This window comes from Cibotium barometz, chromosome 57 (genome assembly GCF_041138505.1).
Source record: "Cibotium barometz isolate CiBa-2024 chromosome 57, ASM4113850v1, whole genome shotgun sequence".
Lineage (NCBI taxonomy): Eukaryota > Viridiplantae > Streptophyta > Polypodiopsida > Cyatheales > Cibotiaceae > Cibotium > Cibotium barometz.
The window spans coordinates 2,481,233-2,502,384 of NC_141102.1; the positions used below are offsets into that span (position 1 = coordinate 2,481,233).

General features: G+C 46.3%; 1 protein-coding gene across 11 annotated transcripts in view; it reads right to left on the minus strand.

Moving 5' to 3' along the window:
• Window positions 1-281: 281 nt before the first annotated feature.
• Window positions 282-21,152, minus strand: part of LOC147606326 (mediator of RNA polymerase II transcription subunit 33A-like) — a 63,982-nt gene continuing 43,111 nt past the window's right edge. For 7 of the 11 annotated variants that reach the window (XM_086792200.1, XM_086792196.1, XM_086792202.1 and 4 more), the window contains 9 exons: window positions 20,789-21,111; window positions 20,553-20,644; window positions 20,069-20,441; window positions 8,525-8,735; window positions 8,280-8,397; window positions 7,782-7,943; window positions 6,997-7,687; window positions 1,777-1,983; window positions 282-1,682 (listed from right to left, as the gene is read on the minus strand). In XM_086792200.1, coding sequence (XP_086648326.1) covers window positions 541-1,682; window positions 1,777-1,983; window positions 6,997-7,687; window positions 7,782-7,943; window positions 8,280-8,397; window positions 8,525-8,735; window positions 20,069-20,441; window positions 20,553-20,644; window positions 20,789-21,111 — 3,319 coding nt within the window. In that variant the 3' untranslated portion in view covers window positions 282-540. The remainder of the gene's footprint in view (window positions 1,683-1,776; window positions 1,984-6,996; window positions 7,688-7,781; window positions 7,944-8,279; window positions 8,398-8,524; window positions 8,736-20,068; window positions 20,442-20,552; window positions 20,645-20,788; window positions 21,112-21,152) is intronic. The other 4 variants (XM_086792204.1, XM_086792197.1, XM_086792206.1 and 1 more) reach the window with 1 other exon arrangement.

Genomic DNA, 21,152 nt, shown 5'->3' on the forward strand with positions numbered 1-21,152 from the left:
CTACCTTCTGTGAAAGCTCTACATATGAGCAAAAAGACAAGGGAAATGCGCACGGGGAGGAGAACTTCTCCCTGGATCTCTGATGCGTAGTGTATATATCAATTTTGTATCGCATAATTTTGTATTGCATATGTTGTATTAATACATCTACACACGTATGTACACATAGATGATTACATTCATACAACATAAGCAATACAAAATTGATATAATATACTTCGATATACCAAAAATATGTATGATGATATTATATTTCTGAACTATAATGTACCCTTGTAAAATTTTATATGGCTATTCTAAAAGCACTGTAACTTATTAAGTAATACACATTCTACAATGATCAACGTCACACATAGAACCTGTCATGCATATACAAAAGTGATGACAAAATCTGTAAAGCCCTCATCACAGGGGGCTAATTTTTATCTTCATTGTGACGTAGTAACGGGAGCTAATTTTTTATTTTCACATGCTACCCCCGATTTGGCATGAGTTACGACCTTGAGTGATGTCTCTCAACACTCAGGCATTGCTAGAATATCAGGAACCCATAGCAAACTCCCCTGCAGCACCCACAGCTGCAGGACCTCCCCTCTCCAGAAGGGCCACAGCAAGGTCATGTTCGTGCCACATACGTAGGGCTACAGCTACCCTTTTTAGTGTGTCTACATCAACAGCTGAGATCCAGTTGGATGCACATGCTAAAACTAATGACACAAAACCTGTGATATATGCCTTCCAAGTGGTCGGATCACATGCCAAGGACACATTGCCATCCAATGCCGCAGCTAAGAATCTCATCTGACAACCAACGGCACGCTTTCTTAGTGAGCTGAGTGACGACATTCCTTCGGATTCAGAAGCCCCCCACACAAGTAACCCTGACAGAAGTGCAAAATAGGCCATAGCATATCCTTCAAGCAGTACAGTATTCCCACTCTTGACACTAAGTGACTCTTCTTCCGATTTCTGTCTAGATAAAAACCAAGTAGGCAATGTCTCAGTGTAAAGCAGTTGTGCTAAGGTTGTACCTCCAGAAGCAATAAGTAAAGAAGCTGCCAGAGTTGATGCTTGAGAGACTCTTGAAACAGTTGTAGACAAAGAAGGATGTAAGCAACGCAATCGTGATACACTTTTCAAAGCAGCAGCAGAACCTGCCCCTTCATTTCCTATGGCACCCAATTCTCTCACTGAGTTTACGAGCAGTGTAAGAATTTCACCTGGAAGAAACATGATGTCATGTAAAGAGGGGCAGATACGTAAGTAGAGAATGCCAGGTGGGACAGGATGCCGACCTCCTGCAGAAGCATGCATCCAGTTACCATGGCCCAGCAATGCACCGACTCCTCCATGAGCTGTTAGCTTACTAAGTTGGTTATTTGTGGTGCCCAGCGTGACTGCAAAGCAGCTTCTAAGTAGCTGAACAGCTGCATTTTTATCCTGCTTAACTGCAGTTTGTGCTGCGCTAAACACAATGAAGTCATGCCATCTACGGACTTTCTGTGCCCATAATGCTGCAGCGACAGAGAAGCTTGGCCATGGGATGCCGTCTGCGATCTTCTGCAAGGCTTTACCTGCCACACTTACAACCAGCTCTGAATCCACTTTATATGTAATTGTCAAACTCACCAGTGCTGCTAGCGGAAGTGGCATAGTAACCGGTACGTTTTCAGAAATTGATCCTAAAGAAGCGCATAAAGTGCAAACACTGTTAGTACCCCCCTGAGGACTTTTTTCTTCTTTGAAACAGTAATGCCAAAAGCAGTAATTATTCACCTGTTACAGAGCCAGGTATATTGACACCTGAGTCTGCTAACATATCCCTGATCTCTGCCTGTATGGACAAAAGATTGGCAGATGGACTAGGCCAGTCTTTTCCATTCATCGAAGCTGGCTTCCAAAGCCCACGTGTCACCTCAGCCTCAAAGTAGCTTGCAATACTGGCAAGGGATGCAGGGAAAAAATCCACCAGATCTCTAAGCCCTTCAGATAGACAACAGCAAAAAATATCAACTCTCTCTCTCTCTCATAATCATCAATCAATCAACACACTTATGAATGCACACACACACAGAGAAAGTTGGAAAGCACTGGGACTGGGTGGTGACATGAGATGGCTAGGCATGACCACAGAGGTTTTGAATCGTAGCTAGCCTTGGTTGATTCTAGAGCTAGCCATAACCTCATCTCTCATGAAACTTGTACACCAACTAACGCACACATCATGACAAATAGGTACATGTCTTGGTTACATGGTTATTGATTCTAACATGGTTACTGGTTCCTCTCTAAAGGCATCTAGTCGGACAAGTTACTACCTTTCCATGACAGCATTAATGTCCCCTCAGATTATGCAGATGGACATCTCCGATTTTATCACATAAGAAGAAGGATTGAGCTGCCTCATTTTCCACCTAAGCTGCAGTTTTGAGAGGACTCCATGCTTTTATTTGGAGACTAAAAGGCACATGTCACATGCTATAAGGGTATCCATTGGTTAGATCTAAGTCTATGGTGAGCACTAAGCACTTTTGCAGAAGGCCAAAGGACAAGCCAGTTTTAGACGTTACCCTATCTCAGACTAAATTTGCACTTTCATGGCAATTATTAAGAGGACAAACACCAAGTCTTCAAAAGATTATTTCAGTTTTCTGGGTTTTCAAAAGCCCTATGGTATTGCATGGGGAAAGCTCTCCAGAGTTCGACCAGCTCCAAGACCTTCATGTTTCAAATGAACTAACTTGGGCTGCAATGGAGTTAGGCAAGGCTGTCCATTATCGATGACTTTTTCTCCACTTTATATTAATGATGGGCTGGCCGACCAGCAGCTTAGGGCCATATATATGGAATGTTTTTCCCCCACACCACATTGTATCATATGTATCGGATCTTGTGTATAGAGCAGAGTTTATACAGCTTCTCTCCCTCTCTCTTCTGGGTTTTGTTCTCTACAGCAGTTGTCTATTATTCCGCTATGCATTCTAACATGGTATCAGAGCCCAGACGGCTTGAAGCTTGGAGACGGTGGGAGCTTGAAGGTTTCCTGATTTGTGGTGCTGATTGGAGATTGCTTGGGCTGTTTGGGACTTGGAGATCGGGTAGAAGGCGGCCATCACCGTTGGACAGCCACCTTGCATATTATTTGCAGCCTCTTCTTCATTTTTTTCCCCACCCACCCTCCCTTCACAAGACCTTGTGAACCATTGCGATGGCAGACTTGCTTGAGATGGCTGAGAAGCACGTGAAGATCCCTACTCTCCCCACATTTGGACAGGACCAACTATGGCATATGGAAGGTAATGATGGGAGTCTGTCTTGGAGTCTTATGACTTGGCTGATTTCATTGTGGTTGGTGTTCCACGGCCGAAGTTGGAGGACAGGGAGCTTTTACCCTCTACTCGGAAAGAACGGGAGGCTTAGGCACAGTTGTGGGATTGTGTCAATGCCCATGTGCATTCTTTCATCTTCCTTAATTGCACACCACAGGTGATTAATCATATAAAACATATGACGTTGGCCAGAGGGATTTCGCAGCATTTGGCTTCTTTGTATAAAAGGGTATCACCCATGAAGCGAATCTCCTTGGAAGTGCAAATGTGGGTGATGGATCCTGCAAAGTCTTTGACGATGCGGGAGCACATCAACAAGTTGCAGGCTCTTCAGTAGGAGGTTCTTCAGGCTGGGAAGGGGATATCTTGAGAGGACATGGCCATCATCACTTTGCTGTCTCATTTGACCTCTCAATACTCAGCTTTCTACTCCTCTTTGATCACTAGTGGCACGCTTAGCACCATCACATGGGAGGAGCTTGTGCCTATGGTCTTGGACCAGGAAGAGCGTTTTACGAACCCTCCACAGGGCGGAGGTCCTGAGGCCTTGACTGGCCAGCGGTCGCAAGGCCGCAATAAGGGCAAAGGGAAGTCTTCATAGGAGAAGTCTTCCGAGCAGGAGCTTGACTCGGATCATGACGCCTTGAAGGCAAAGAGGACCTATAACAATTGTGGCGAGAAAGGCCACTATTGGAGAAAATGTCCTAAGCGGAGCATCGAGAAGGGTGCTTATTCCTCAACAGTAATCGTAAAAACTCCAGCTTTTGTGCACTTGGAGATTATGAACACCGACGTTTCATCTTCTTTTAGCAGGGAGGCGGTTGAACTCCCCGCTAGGGACACTCGGAACTGGATTCTCGACAGTGGTGCTTCCAGGCACATGACTCCTTCCCGAGAGTTATTACAGGATCTTCAGAGGCACACAAGTCACATCCTGATTGGTGACGAGTCCACTATCCCTATTCGTCGTGAGGGCAGGTTAGAGATCGTTCCCGATGGCAGAGGGGGGAAGCATTTCTCCCAAGTTCTTTTTGTCCCATCTCTTGGTTTCCATCTGTTGTCAGTGCATGAGGTTTGCAAGACTGGCGTACGGGTGGAGTTTGATGAGCATTTTGTTGCTCTGTGGGACAAAGTAACAAGCAAGATTGTATGGGAAGGCAGAGTGGAGAATGGGATCTACAAACTCTCAGCACTCTCTCTTACATGTTCTTAGTTAGGTGATGTGTGGCAGTTTTGTCATGACCACTTGCATGTGGATACGCTACGGCGGAAGGCTTTCCGGGATCAGATGGTGGACCGCTTGCCAAATGATGGCAGCAGGCAGGAACACTGCAGTTCTTGCATTCGTCAGTTAGAGGAGCCTTTACAAGTAAACTATGCTCTGATGTCTCGTATCATTCGGGACAAAGAGCCTCTTGCAACTTTCCCAGGGGACTTGTAGGAAAGCCAAGCAAGTGGCAGATGGTGACTTGCAGGTGGAGGTGGATGTTGAGTAGTCTCCAGGCTTTGAGGTTCCGGGTTCAGAGGGGGTGCTTTACAGGTTCCGGAAGGCCTTCAATGGTCTTCAACTGGTTCCCAGGACTTGGCATACCGAAGTTACAGTTGATGATCCTTGTGAGCAGGTTGACGCCTCTTTGTTTCGGAAGCGGTTTGGTTGCTGAACACCACATTGGACTTGAGCTTCCCGGTGGGGCTGTTGAGCTCATTTATGCGGACGCTTTTAAAGGGGATGCAGGATTGTGGATCTTGCGGTATTTGCAGGGTACAAAGGATCTTGGACTCTTCTATGATACCAGAGGCGGAACGACGGATGGAGTGTGGGGAGGAGATCCAGACGCGAGGAGATCTACATCAGGCTACAGTTTTATCCTTGGCTCGGGAGCTGTTTCATGGCGTAGCAAGAGGCAGCCAACTATTGCCTTGTCGTCTACAAAGGCAGAGTACCAGGCTGCTTGTGGTGCTGCTTGCGAGGTGGTGCGGTTGCAAAGGTTACTTGGTGAGATTGGGTATCCACTGGCAAAACCCACGGTCATCCAGAGTCACTTTGTTCGTGAGAAGATTTTTGTTGATGACATCTTGCTAGAGTTTTGTTCAACGGAGGACAATGTGGCGGACCTCTTCATGAAGTCTCTACCTTAGGCAATGCTCCAGCAGCACTCCAGCCCACTGGGGTTGGTTCCACAACCAGGAGCTGAGAGGGGGTGTTAGCAGTGATCTCCTATCTGTACATTACACACTAGGGCCTCTATTGTGGGTGTGCCCGCCCGTGTAGGTAGTTCTCCATTTTTTCCTCATTTGTCCATTTTCCCTGTTTTTCTGGCTGTGGGGGAGAGCTGTTGGCTGTTGTATTGCTGGCCGACCTGGTATGCCCTGTTTTTTGCTGGCCGACTGGCTTTGCTCCAGTGCTCAGTGCTGGCCGACTTGCACTATGCTGGCCAACTGGAGTTTTCTCCGAGTCGTGAGCATATTGGCTGCTGTCAACCAGCAGCTTAGGGCCATATATATGGAGTGTTTTACCCCCACACCACATTGTATTATATGTATCGGATCTTGTGTATAGAGCAGAGTTTATACAGCTTCTCTCTCCCTCTCTCTTCTGCGTTTTGTTCTCTGCAGCAGTTGTCTCTTATTTCCGCTGTGCATTCTGACAGTAGAAGGGCTAGCTTCCTTTAGGACAGGCTCCTACTGCTATTATGTTGTATGCAGATGATATTGCATAGCTTCACAAGTGATTAGGCGCACTAGAGATCTATGACACAAGGATATGAAGTTAAACCTCAGCAAAGCAAATGAAATGAACTTTTGTACTTCTAGGAATGGAGATAATTTCAATACATATGAGAACAAGCAAAGGCTGTGGACACATACCTTAAGGGTTGCACAATTGGAGAGAGAAAATGTCTTCTAGATGATTGTCAGGATCAACACACAAGGATTTTATAGTTTGGACTCCATGGTCTGCCCAACACCTATAATGTACAGGACTTTGCAGGGGCCTCACTTTGACCAAATTTTTTTGGCCAGGGTTGAGCTGTTGCAAACTAGGAGGATGTCCAGACTGAGATCATACTTGCAGAGTTCAGAGCTTCATCCCTTGAGATTCACATGATCTTCAAGCGAGTTGCCTATCTTCATAGAATCTGGTCCTTAGCTGATCATCTTCCCATGATTTCCCTTGCCTCATCCATACAACTAACAAGCATGGGAGCTGTGTGGTATTACAAAACCAATAGATGGCTCCTTTCTCTAGCATACCGGCTAAGGATTGTTATGTTTGTTGTGAATAAAAGCGTTAAGTGCCCTTTATTGGAGACAAGCACCATATGCTCTCAAGGAATCTCAATGGATGGATACCCACCTTTCCAATATAGCTGTCATGCCCTAACCTTTACCTCAGCAAAAATGCACTTTTACATGGATGCTTTCTTAAGTCTCTTTATAGATCTTCCTAAGATTGGAATACATCTAAGTCTTTATGTATTATTTGAGGTGACCTATACCTGGATATTACGGCGAGTATTAACGATTTATTGAACCATAACCCCTCCCAAAAAAAGAACAAGACAGATGGAGGGGTTTCTAATTAATGCCACGGCTTCTCTCTAAACCATATTTTCGGATGAGTTTTAGTAACTTAGATCTGGAGTGTTTAAAAAAAAGCACAAACCTGTTATCAGATCACGAGGTGACAGTCTGCCATGATCACACGCTGTAAGCAATGCATCTACAACAAATGGGACTGCTGCCAAAAGGTCCCATGCAGGCAGCAGTGGTTTACCTCCTGCATCATCACTGCCTGTATTAATGACTGAAGCACCAGGAGTGGTAGGCATGCTGCCAATTTTACTAGTCTTTCTCATCATCATAGTAAGTAATCTGTCCACCACAACGTGAACAGAATCAACACGTGTGAGCACCGAAAGGCTGGATGCAATGCAGGACTGGTGTTTCAAAAACCATGCCTTCAGCTTGGGGAATGAGTCCATTGTTGTATATTGAGATGAGGGCTGCGCCAAACCTTTACTAGCCTGAGAAAAGCTGCTTGAAAGCAAGCCCTTTTTGAGTGAAGTTTGATCATCCACTCCTGTTTTATCAAAAGACGTACCCATCAATGAAGACATTTGCATATTATGCCGCATGAGCAGATACTCAAGGCTTAAATCAGTGCCTGGAGACATTCCCTTGTGCTCAACAGGAGGCCTATGGAACTTCCAAAGTTTGATGAAGATTAGAAAAGCCAAGGAGAACAATGTCAGCACAGAGATATCTTCTGTGGATCCTGTCACCAAAGGTACGGTAGGAGATAGAGATCCAAATACTTCACAGATCGGCAGTAAAGCTGCAGCCAGTTTAGAAAACTGTTTTCACAGGGACAAAACAATGAAATTTGGCCAGGTTAGAAACACCAACAAGTTATAAGTGAACCAACTGGTTGAAGTGAAGAATAGTTACCATGCCATATAATGACAAAATATGAAGAGCGTCATCTGAGAAGATGGCTACAAGAGCAGCATGTAGCATTGTTGCGTGTGGAATTAAAAAATGACCATTTACTCTGTCATCAGCTGAAGCTGGAGGTGACAGTAAACGCAAAACTAAACACACTGCATGTTCCTGCATCCAGTTGAAGAAAGTTAACAGATGATTATTTGGCCTTTTAAACATATGCATACCCACTTCAACAAGAAATATAATTGTGAATCCCTGAGTGATTCTTGTTTGATTCATGTAACAGGATGCTACATGTTGCTTCCTGTATAAGGTAAGGAGCAAACAAGAAGCATAAACACACACAACATGACTGCATACATGTTCCATGAACGCATGCACACGTACAGACAAAAACAGAAACAGGAGCCACCAGTTGCTTACTACAAGGCACCGAGCATACTACAGGAAGCATGCATGCACAAAACTTAGCCACACAAATTTAAATGGCTCGCTTTTCACCTGTACGTTCCAGCCACGCATCAAAGAAGCACCACACAAGATGCTAGCTGCTGCTGGCCTTTCATCTTCTGGTCCATTGAGTGCTGCTTGATATATCTTCTCAAGTTCTGCCACACTGCTGAAATCAACTTCTAGGTAAATATGACATGCAGCACCTGAATAGCGATGTACCACTGCAACCAAACAATCCACTTACTTTCCTGCTAGTTCCTTTAAAAATCGCAATTAGAACATAACAAAAATACCTTTTTGCAGGGGTGGTAATCAAAGAACTTTTTAAAGAGCCACTTAAAGAAGCTCCATCCATGTACGCATTCCAAGGGGAGGTTTGAGGAGGTCCTGAAAGGGAGAGATTGCCAGCCAGTGTCCCCACATATCCAGGCCAATAATATGCTGAGGTGTCTATCAAGCCTCGTGCAATGCATGTTTCCACAATTAGATGGCGCAAATTAGCCACTGTGAAAAACAGGGTTCATGTTACACATACTAAAATTTGAAGTCACAGCACATTCTTAGCTAGATCAAAAGAAAGAACAGAAAATCCCTTAAAAATTGCATTGGTCTGAAGCCTATAAGACAGTCCCCCTCCCCATAAGCCACACACTACACACAATGATTTAGACAGGGTGGTTAGCCTGACAAATAGGAGATTTTGAGAGCCTGATGCACCATACAAGTTAAGGACATTCAGTACGTAGTAAACAGTACATAAATTGAATTATTTCTGAAAGTCTTGATCAGAGAAAAGTACGCTATTCTTTTCTTTTTCACTCACCAATACGGTGGCAAATGATTTGAGCAGAATTGGACATGTGAATCAACTTTTGTTTTTGTTTGGTTAGATTCAGTCTAACCTTTACAACTCTTGTAAGGGTTATATCTCAAAGATCGATTCTTAAGTAGATTATGGAATATACTCCATGCTTGGACAACCCCTATTAGTGTTGGTTTGAGAGAGTATTCTATTCGAAATGGTTTGCTCTTTCAAAAAGGTAAGGTCTGTGCAGTAAATGTGGATGGTGCGAGGAGTCACATCGTGCTTCAGGTCATGACATGCTCTTTGATGGGCATCCTATGATAGTGGTCAAAAGGGATCGCCATGGTGCTATTGAACGGAATACTTGTGTGCATTGCATATGACAATGGAGCTAAAATGCAAGACTTTGAGAAAACAAGGGTTGTAGCATGTCAAGCCTTTTTGGTGGGGTGGGTGGGGGGAGGGGTGTGAACAAAAAGGAAGGAAAATAGGGTGTCTGTCTAACCTAGGTACATAAGACAAAAAGGCAGGTGGAAAGGACAGGTACACACAGGCGATGGTAAGGAACTTAGGGCAAGGGACTTAGGCCGTGCCATGCATGTGACTTGGGGGGCAGTTGCTTGGCTATCCCAGTCCGGTCCGCAATTTTTACAAGGACAATGGTACAGCCATTACTACTTTCATTCGTAGACGTATTGCCGAACATGGTTTATTGCAAGATGTCCCTCGATCTGATTATACACCCCCCAGATAGAGGATTTACACCAGTTGGGAGATTGTTGCCAGTATTACAGCATGGCAGATCTGGAGAGCTAGATGCACGAAGGCTATTGAGGGTGTCCAGATTTTTGGGTCTCAGTGCATTAGTACTATATGGGGTGATTTCATCCCTACTCTCTCATGGCTACTTGGGCTCGTATTCAGGGGTCCTCTTGTTCCGCACAGGCAAAGCGTGTTATATTTATGCGGGAGTGGGACCAAGGTTCCTCTAGTCCCACACATCTCTCATGGCATCATGATGCTCCTCAATGGTTGAAATCACCTTACGTATTGGGGTGATTCTATTCTGTTCTGGCTTATAGCCATGATTGTTGTATGCCTTTTTCATACTTAATAGAAGTCTCTTCCTTGAAAAAAAAAAGGTGGCAAAGAAGAAGCATGAAGGGGTTAAAAAAAGGGGAAAGGGAGTGTGGGGGTGGGGGTTGGTTTACGCTTTCTGGCAGGGAGCTCTGCTCCTATATTTCACCTTTCTTTTTTCTAGGCATCAATGACACAGATGATAAATAGGCTATTCTTAGAACATTATTGTTTTTTTCTTGGGGAAAAATCCCTTCTATAAGTTATTGAGAAAAACAGCCAAAGTGGCTAAGTACAAACTTGTCCTCAAATGGGAAACGAGAGTCAAGATGTATAAAGGGGGCGGATGCTCCTCTCCTCCGGCGGCTGGCCGCTCTAGGAGGAGAAGGCTATCTCATACAATGGGGGGGGAGGGGAAACCACCACATAGATGGTCTATAATGCCAAGTGGGCTTGCCACCACTATCTGTAAGAAAGGGACCATGCCACCATATCCTTGATAAGGTGGCGCTTCCACATGCAATTTGAGCAACCCTGAAGCTGCCCCCACTGACCATGGAGGGTATGAATGATGTCGAGCCATATGCTCCAGATAGACTTTGCTAGCGGGGTGAGGTTGCCTTCAATGGCTTCGCTGCACCGAGCTCTCTATATATGCCACCCCACTATACTACTGCAAATCTCCCATCTTTGGCTAGAACCAAGAGCCCAACGACCTATGGGAAGAGCAGTGCATAAATACAAAGGTGAGAGACCTGAAGGGCTAGTCCCCCACCTTCCTCCTATTATGGCATGATGATCGCGGCCTCAGTGGCCTAGGCAACTGTTCCCCGTGCAACAATACAGGTGGGGGCCCGATCCATAGTGAAAATGCGTAGGATCCTCTATCAAACTTGTTGAGCCTTCGGGCAATCCCAAAGACAATGATGCTGGGACTCCAGGGGATGGCAACACCTCTGATAGAATGCTGGCCTACCTCCAATGGCCAAACAAGTGCCAATTGCCAAGCTCCTATGTGCTACTTGCCACATGAGAGATCTTCCACGGCCGAAAACTATTCTACATCCGCTTCTAGAAATCTGAGAGTGCGCGTGGTGGGAGGCCTTGGAATTGCTAGTGTCATGCTGCTGCTGGAATGTCCACCTCTGACATCCGAATCCTACGGCCTAACAGTAAAGTGTGTGCAAAAAAGGGGGTGCTAGGCGTCTCCTCACTGTCCTTTGATCGCCAAGTGACCTAACCGGGTCCATGCTCAAAGCTCCGCACGATATGTGCGGGCGAGCCCTGAGCATGTGACTGCTAGGCATACAGACCATGGGGTTCCAAATCAGAGGCTGTCGGAACTGCTCCTCGGAGGCTGCTAAAGAAAACTGCTGAAGGACCGGCCACGGATGATCCCAAGCACGCAAGAGATTGGCTGAAAATCTGTCCTCAAATGCTGGGCTAAAGCCACGTGCGCGCATCTCTATGAAAATCCATCCAGTGCTCTGAGGCCAACGGCCTCCCAGGATCAGGGTGCGGGCGGAGATCCGAGCCAGAAGGCTCATCACCTAGAAGAAGACCTCGAACAATTAACTTGCCCAACACGGCACGGCTCTGAGTGGAGGGGTCGATGATGCTCAGGCCCCCTCTGCATTGTGGCCTGAATGATCACTCTTCACGCCATCTTGGTCCAGGCAGGTCTCCTGTTACTGCCAGCCCATAGAAAGTTCCGGATCAAATGCTGAACCTGACCAATACAGGCCGGGAGAAAGACCAGCACTAGGTGATGTACCACATGGTGGCAAGAAGGACTCGGTTCGCCGCCACAACCTGGCTAGCTAAGGGAATCCCGAAAGAACTCCAGTATAGTAGCATCTTCCAAATGCTCAAAAGAAGACTGACTAGAGATGTCAATGCCAACATGGCATCCAAGATACCGAACTAGAGTGCCCCGCGGCCCTCGGGACCCACGGAAAAGCCTCAATTAGACGCCAAGTCAGGGCAAGCGATTAGCCAACCCAAAATCCACATGACTTGTGCCAATTGATCTGTGCTTCGGATGCACGACAGAAAACCTCAATCGCCTCGGCGAATCTCTAGAGGTTCCCCTCGTCCCTTGATAGGTATGTGCTTCTGTGTCATCAGCGAACTCGAAGTCAAGTAGCTCCTCTTGCAGGCGGATGGGAAGACGTAGTCCCTAAAGCCCAATCTCCTCGACGGAGAGAAAACTAATCATGGCCTCAACAACAAACAGGAAGAGATAAGGTGCTAGAGGGAAGAGGACTTAATAAAGCGATAGCACGCGGCACAACACGTGGGAGGGAGATATCTGATTTTTTTCCCAATACTTACTTGGCTATGGGCATGGGTATAGCTGCACCCATAGCCGCACCCATAGCTGCGCCTATAGCTGCCTATGGGGATAAAATTCTAGAGAGATGTTTTTGCGAATTCCACAGAGCTAAGTTTCTGTTTGATGAAATAGAATGGAGTGTTCATACACGTATGTATCCTAGATGTTGACAACTAGGTGCCCACCATCGATGCCTTCTTGTTCCAATGATGACATGGCACCCATGCAAAGTCGGCATGAGTGGTTACGTTAGAAGATTCCATGTCCATGTGAGAGATGCAAGGGAGCAATCATGCATTTACAATGAATTACAATAAAGTATATGCAAGATTACGGCCGATTCAAAGATGTACGATGTTTGGAGAGTTAGGTGAATATATATATTCACTATCGTATGTTCTTATGCACATGATTTAGGTATTCACTATCGTATGTTCTTATGTTCTTATCGTCCATGTTTTGTAGGATGAGGACGAGGAGGAGACACTTAGAATAAGGGAGTCTATGTCTCATTACTCCATGATGAGTCGACGTGTCGCAGAGAAAGGGCTACAGTCTCCGGCTGATGGCCTTGGCCAAAATTTTGTAGGCTGTCCCTAGGAGGGTGATGGGTCTGTCAAAATATGCACTGGAGATGAAGACAAGATCTGAAAACACCAAGAGCAAGTGCACGGCAGAAAAACGCAGAAATGAGAGAGAGAGTGAAATTCGCGGCGGGTGCCCGGGGGACTAGGGCCTTTTACACACTTGGTGATACCATCAATGCATGTTAAAACACTTAAAACATGGCCACAACCTTAACACATATCCATCATCACTTTGCATAAAACATAAAGCTGGACAAAACATCCACAAATGCTGAAAATGGAGCTTGCACCTGTGACACCGCATAGAGGCCGGAATGGGCCGACCCCCCCCTTGGAGTATTTTATTACCCAAGGAGAATAATATCATGTACAAGCTTTGAGGGCCTTACTCTCCCCACGGGAGATGCCGGATTATCCCTATACAAATGCCATAACACAGCCCAACACAAGGCTACCAAGCCGGAACATAGGCTGTAGAAATGCCGAGCCATCAATATAATCCATATACCTCCGTGTGGGTACTGATTCTTCCCCAAAAACCACGGGTCTTCATGCAATAGAGCTGGTACAGCAAGTACAACTCTCCATTCAGCCGGTACAACAAGTACAATGGCTGGTACAGCAAGTATAGTGGTTGGTACAGCAGGTACATTGGCTGGTACAGCCAGTATGGTGGCTGGTACAGCAGGTACAGCAAGTACAAATGCTAGTATAGCAGGTACAATGACTACTACAGCAGGTACAGTGGCTGGTACAGCAAGTACGGTGGCTGGTACAGCCGGTACGATGGCTGATATAGCAGGTACAGCAAGTACAAATGCTGGTGCAACAAGTACAATGGCTAGAAATCATAATAAATGATTAAATACCCTTGCCTTTAGTATTTCTTCACCACCATGGAAGCCTCCAAAACAGTCCCCAACAGCCGGTATTCTTCATGGGCAGCCTTCAAGAGAGAGAGAAAGAGAGTAGCCATCATTAGGGCAGCCTTCAACGGTGGTAGAGGCTGGTGTGCAGCAAGAGAGCCTCTATTAATGAAGAGAGAGGGCTCCAATTTATAGATTTGGGCCTCCCATGAGCTAAAATGGCAAGAGAAGGCTACAATGACAAGTGGAGAGCCACACAATAGCTGAAGTGACAAGTGTGAGGCCACTTCTCTCACTTTGATCCATTTTCTAACAAGTGTCAGGCCACTTGTCTCACTTTGGTTCACTTTCTTGCCACATGTCCCAATCTAAAAGATGGGTCCTTCCATAATCTTTACCTCTAAAAATATCCCAACTAGTAGACATTCTGTCATAGGCACTTTGCCAACTCTTGGTATCTCCTCAATTCCAGATGTAATGACGCGAACAAAATTTCCATCGGAGTCGGGCCAAAAATAGCAACCGCTTCTAAGCCGAGGGAAAAACTGTAGCCTGATGTTGATCTCCTCGTGTTTGGATCTCCTCCCCAATCTGAGTCACTCCATCCTTGGAGTCCGACTCCAATCAATCCCCCTCCTGTGTAAAAGAGTCCAAGATCCTTCGGACCCTGCAGATACCGCAAGATCCGCAATCCAGCGTCCCAATAAGACTTCAACGGCGTCTACATGAATTAGCTCAACAACCCCACAGAAAATCTCAAGTCCAATCTGGTGTTCAGCAACCAGATCAATGAACCAACCAACTTCTGGTACAGAGAGGCATCAACTGACTCACAAGGATCATTCACTGTCAGCTTCGTGTTTGGGTCTATCGGCGACGTGATAGGCTTGCAGTTCTCCATCCCAAAGGCCTCAAGCAACTCATGAACCTACCGCTACTGAGAGACAAAGAACTCCCTCTGGGTCTGCGAGATCTCCAATCCCAAGAAGAAGTGGAGTAAGCCTGAGTCGGTCATCTCAAACTCCTTTGACAAGGCAGCCTTCGTCACTGCAATTTGCTCCATATATGACCGCCGGTGAGAATGAGGTCATCCACATAAAGGATGATTAATGTGACCATGCCGCGTTCCCGAAAGAGATATAAGTTGGGATCTGCAACCGATCTCTGAAATCCAGTCTGGAGAAAGAAGGAATCAATCTTCTGATTCCAAGCCTAGGAGCCTGTTTAAGACCATACAAGGCCTTCCTCAACCTGTAAACCATACCCTTTGATCCTGGAACCTCAAAGCCTGGAGGCTGCTCAACATACACCTCCTCCTGCAGGTCACTATTAAGGAACGCAGATTTAACATCCATCTGATATATGGGCCACCGTTGAGAAGAAGCAAGGGCAAGAACGGTCTGAATCGTGGTCATCCTCACTGTCGGTGCAAAGGTATCCTCATAGTCGATGCCAAGCCGCTGAGCATAACCCTTGGCCACAAGTCTGGCTTTGTTTTTGTCCACCAACCCATCTGACGTATATTTGGCCTTAAAGACCCACTTGATACCAATGACAGACCGTTTCGACGGCCTCGGTACCAACTCCCAAGTGTTGTTCTTCTCAATGGCATCCAGTTCCACCTGCATGGCTTTCCTCCAAGCATCCTGTGCAAGGGCTTCCCTGATGGAAGTGGGCTCTTTGTCCCGCATGATACGAGACATCAAAGCATAGTTTACTTGGAAAAGCTCCGCAAAATGACTTTTGCCACAGACTCTGTGCGATCTTCGAGGTCCATTCAGAGGGAAGTTCCGTGACACCTGACCGAAGGATGTCCACTGACCACCTGGGTACTCGAACAGAACGCGGAGCCTCCTGCTGCTGCAAGGGCTCATCTCCAGCTGCAGGCTCAACCTCCTAAACTGATTGAGGTTGTCCAGCTGGAACAATTGACTGGGAATCATCATCAGAATCCTCTGGGTCTCCAAGAAGTGGCGGCTCATCAACAGTGGAAACCGGAACATGCTCATCAAAGACTACATCCCTACTGACAACAACCTCATTCCTCTCTGGATCATATAACCTGTATTCCTTGGAAAGAGAGTTATATCCCACAAAGACAAGCTTTTGGGACTTTGAGTCGAGCTTCCCCCTCTGCTTCTTCGGAAATGTGAACATACGCATCGCTCCCAAACACACGGAAATGGGAGACATCAGGTTTCCTGCCAAAATATGCCTCAAAGGGAGTCATGTTCGGTACTGAAGTCATTGGAGAACGGTTGAGGATATGGACAGACGTAGCCACAACCTCTCCCCAAAGTGGACGAGGAAGATCACGATACTCCAACATCATCCTCGCCATCTCCACCACAATCCTGTTCTTTCGTTCAACTACTCCATTCTCTGACGACGAACCTGTATTGGCCAGCTCCCTCTTGATGCCATGTTCCGCACAAAATCTCCCAAAAGCATTGGAAGAAAATTATCCTCCTTTGTCAGCCCGAAGAGTCTTCACCTGCAAGCTAGACTCGAACATGCCAATGCCTTCAATAGGGAGACACTGGAAGAAACAGTAGTCAACTGGTTGCCCCAACACCTTGGAGGGGCTACCAGGTGACACGGGGAGAGAAAGAAAGAAAGAAAGAAAGATTTTATTAACGTCTTCCAAAAGACCGAACTCGGCCTATGAGACAAATCGGAGTACCTGTATGGGGTATCCTCTGTCATCCCAACAAAATGAAAAAGTACTGAACAAAAAAAGCTGAATCTGGAGAGAGAGAGAGAGAGAGAGAGAGAGAGAGAGAGAGAGAGAGAGAGAGAGCCCGCACCAGAGAGACAACGATGGAACCTTTAGAAGAACCTTTGATGAAGGGTTTCAAAAACGTTAGAAGAAAGGGTTTTTTTCTCCTTTTTTAAAAAAACTGTTGATGAGATAAAACACAAAGGTTTTGAAACCTTTATAATGGCATTTTTTCTTTTTCTTTTTCTTTTTTTATGAAAAACTATCGTGATGCACTGCACCGGCTTGCGTTGTTGAAGAGACGGCGATGCTCGTCATGCGTAGGTGCTGTCGGCGAAGCGTTGCTGCCAATTGTCGTTGAAGCTTCCGTGCTGTTGACAGACGACGGCTAGAAGAGAGTTGTTTGGATGCTTACAATGTTGCAGCCGTCTGACGGATATCGATGCTGCAGTGGACGGACGGACTGAAAAACGCAAGAGGGTGTCGACTTTGAAGCGCTTCTTTGCCTTGATGTAGCTTACGTAACTATTGCTTAAGCAACAACAGCAACTCGTTGCTCAGGGAGTTGTGGACGCATTGAGCAATGGGAAGACTGAATGAGCGACGGACAACCGGCAAAATTTGTGATGGACGGTGATGGCCGACGGAAAAACGCAGAGCAACGGAAAATTGCAGTGACTTGCGTTTTTTTTTTCTCTTGCTTATGTCTTCGACCTTGAGTCTCATATCCCAAGAACTCTCCAAAGAGAGATATCGATGGATGGAACCAGATTGACGGAAAAATGGACAGAAATCTTGACGGAAAAATGGACAGAAATTTCACCAATTTTGCTTGTGTTTTTTTTCATTCTTCTCTTCCCGCTTTCTCGATTTGCTGGCTTCCTTCACTTGTTGAAGATCTTGAATTTGATGACGGAATCTCCTCTTTGATCAAGCTCTTTTGTTGCTTGCCTTTTTGCTTCTCACCTTCTTCTACCACCGTCTTTCTTGATGAGGATGTGAATGGTTTATCATAGTGAGAGAGAAAGAAAAGGAGATTGAAGGGGAACTTAGCCTTTACAAGGCTCTGATACCATGTTAAAATAATGGGGAGTATGCACAATGGAAGCAATAGTTGATGGCAAGATAGAGCAACATATATGAGAGAGAGAAAGAACACAAGATGTATAGAAAGCTTCTATATTACCTTCCATTTCAGCCACTCCAAAGTTGGCTTAACCTTCACACTCAAGTGTTGTGTTACTTGTGTTACAAAAAGTGAAGCCTCCTGCCCTTTATATAGGGTTCACCAAGGGCTAGGGTTGGGCCAACCCTAAATCCCTTTTCCACCCACATGCGCACTTTATTTAGGGTGTGTTCACACCTACATGACCTCTTTCTCTCACCCTTTACCACTTGTACATCATATATTTCAACATTGTTTACAAAAGAAGAACGATCAACAAAAGAAGACATTTTATTCATTGCCTATTTGTGTTTATCCAACTCCACTTAACTATATCTCGTTGTAAATCTCTAATGGACTTCCACCAAACATCAGTGCGTAACATGTGTGACCCAATGATTCAAAGGACAGGGAGGAGATTCCTAGTACCCCCTTTTCTACATACACGGCAAGGCTGGGCCGTAGGATTCAATTGCCAAAGGTTGAGGGCGCAACAAGACACTGGCAATCCCAAGGCCTCTCGCTACACTCTCTTTGATTTCTAGAAGAGGTTGTGGGATAGTTTTCAGCTGTGGAAGATCACACTCTTTATGTGGCAGTTGGCACATAGGAGTCTGGCAATTGGCACTTGGTAGGCCAACATTATGTCCGCGGTGTGGCCATCCACAGGAGTGCATCTCTAGAGGCCTCCACTCTGGTGTGCAAGATTGTTGGTAGCCACCCGGCGGTGGACAACTCAAAGATCTTCTACAATGAATCCTTGGAGCACTTGCAAAGATCACAGACATTCATCCTTTGAGGCGCGACTACTACGAGGTTGAGTTTGACTCGCCAGCGGCGTGAGATAGTCATGCAACTGAGCCTTGTCCAATTGCGCATGGCCCAGACCTTCTTTGTGAGGTGGCAGCACGGCTTCAACCCCGCATCCGACCAACTGGCTGGCATTTCAAGCTTTCCCATGACAATTTGCTTCCCAAGCCTCAGGAAGGAATACCTTTCTCTCCTCCCAGTGATTGGTGGAGACATTGGGAGAGTGATGGAGTCCCCCACCACCACCACTTCGTCCCTCGCACGAGTGGCCGGGACTCCATCCCTTTGCATCTGTGTTGCCTCGCCGGAGACAGTCCATCATGTCTTATCCCTTCCTTTCCTCCAAGGAGACCACATCTTGCACCGAGGAGACCACATCTTGCACAGAGTGGAGTACTTAGGCTTCCCCGGCCAATGCTTCATTTGCAGGCAGTTGGGACACCTCACTAGAGCTTGCCCTCGGCACTAGTCCAAGAGACCGCCTCCGATGGTCCCCCCTCCCAGCTCAAATCATCATCAAGGGGTAGGGAGAGAGGCAGGCCCTTAGGCAACCGAGCACCAAGACCTGACTATGAAAGACTCTGCTGCCGGAGAGTGGTAGACCATTGGGCCGTGCCAGGGCCACCAGCCGACTTCCCGAGCTGAGCAGCATCGTCATACGCGCCACACTAGTAGAGTACAGGAGGATTTGGTTCTGTTCGAGAACCATTTCGAGCATTTACCCGCAGCACCCACCCGTCGGCGATGGGGCCCCCAGTCACTGCAAGGGTCCCACCTCCGGCCCCTCTAGTCTAGCGGCCCGTTACCCCATCGAGGCTGCTCCTCAGGTTCTCCGATTCCAATAAGGCCAGCTAGCCCCATTGAGCCTCCAGCGAGCCCCTCCCCACACCCTCCCTCTCCAGGGCCCCCAGCCGCTTCTATCTCCCTCTTCCCTGCCTCCCCCCCCCACCTTCACGTCCTCCCCCCCACCTCCATGTACTCTCCCCCTCCTCACGCTATGAGAGTCAGCCCAGCCCTGCAAGAACTGATCTCTAACAAACAACATGGGGTTTATTAAAGGCAGATCCATTTATGACAATATATTTGCAGCAATGTTGGGTAAGGATATAGCTCAGAGGACAGCACTACTGACCAGCCTCTAGAAACCTACAGAAGGTAGACCATAACACTGACCCTCAAGAAGCTGAAAATTCACAAAGGCCCCATTAAGAGCGTGCAGATAGCCCTTAGCATCTATGTCACAATCTAGAAGAGAGTCACTACTACCAGCTGATGAGAGGCCTTATCCACAGCACCCACCTGGACCCTATGCCCCACATTACCAATGGAGCACCTCAAAATAAGAAGAGAGAAGATTTAAAAAGTCCAATAGTACACACAAGGGTCTATGCATAGTGGCCTGAAACAAAAAGGACCAAAAATCACTACTATGTATTACAAAGTAGCCAAAAAAATACAGAGAAGCAGAAATACCTGTTCTAGTACCAGAACTTCCATCTGTTGTACGTAAAGCTTCGAAGGTCATGCTCCCACCTTTAATTCCAGCAACAAATGATGCTGCCAATGCTGCTGCTTGGTGAGCAGCAGTGGCCACATGCTGAGGAGGAGAAAGAAGACCCTCAAATTGACCTAAAATCTTTAAGCTGGATGTAAATGCAGCACGACGCTTGCCGAAATCCTTCCAATCTTTGTCATTGCTAGCTCCTATGCAGCTACTCTCTGAGCCAACCATTGAATGTTTCTCTTCTTCCTCAATGAGCCGTGCTGAAGCCAATGGCACAATGGACAGCAGTATACACAAACGTGCTTCTGACTGAGGTTGAGGACCTTCCAGATGATGCAGCTCCTGCACTTTGTTCAATTCAGGCTCTTATATTCTGGTGAACATTTCAATACCACACCTAGTATCCTCAAAAGAATAGCCAATGTCAACAGCATCTATAGAGCTTTAACCGACCCGTTGAAGAAGCCGTAATGCAGAAATCCACAGAGCTAGAAATGTGTCATGCCACAATGCATTTTGAAGGGACTGCAATGATTTAGCTAATTCTGCAGATACGAAACATACAATGTATGTAAATTTCATTACGAACTTATAGGTTAGGGAAAACATAATGAATATATATACCTAGATGAATCTAGGAGCATGCCCAAATTCACCTTCGTGAAAACATAATGAACTTGCAAACCAACCTGCCAATGACTCGACTACAGAACTGTCTGGAATTCGTCCTCCAACCATGACATCCTCCATAAAAATATCAATAGGAAGCCATGCAGCTGTGTGTCCAACTTCAGAACTGTAACCATAGGACCAGCTATGGGTCCTTGACTCAACAAGCACTTGAACAACTGGAAACTGATGAGGCTTCAGCTCTTGGCAAAGGCCTTGCTGAAATGACCTGATCAAGTCAGTTATGGATTCCACAGCTACTCTTGGTGCTGTGAATGATACGTCATTGGTCAATGCCTCCAGCGACTGAATGCAGCATGTAACCAAGCTCCACTGATCCAACCTGCAGAGGCAGTGTGATTGAGTTCACTTGTAACCTAACAA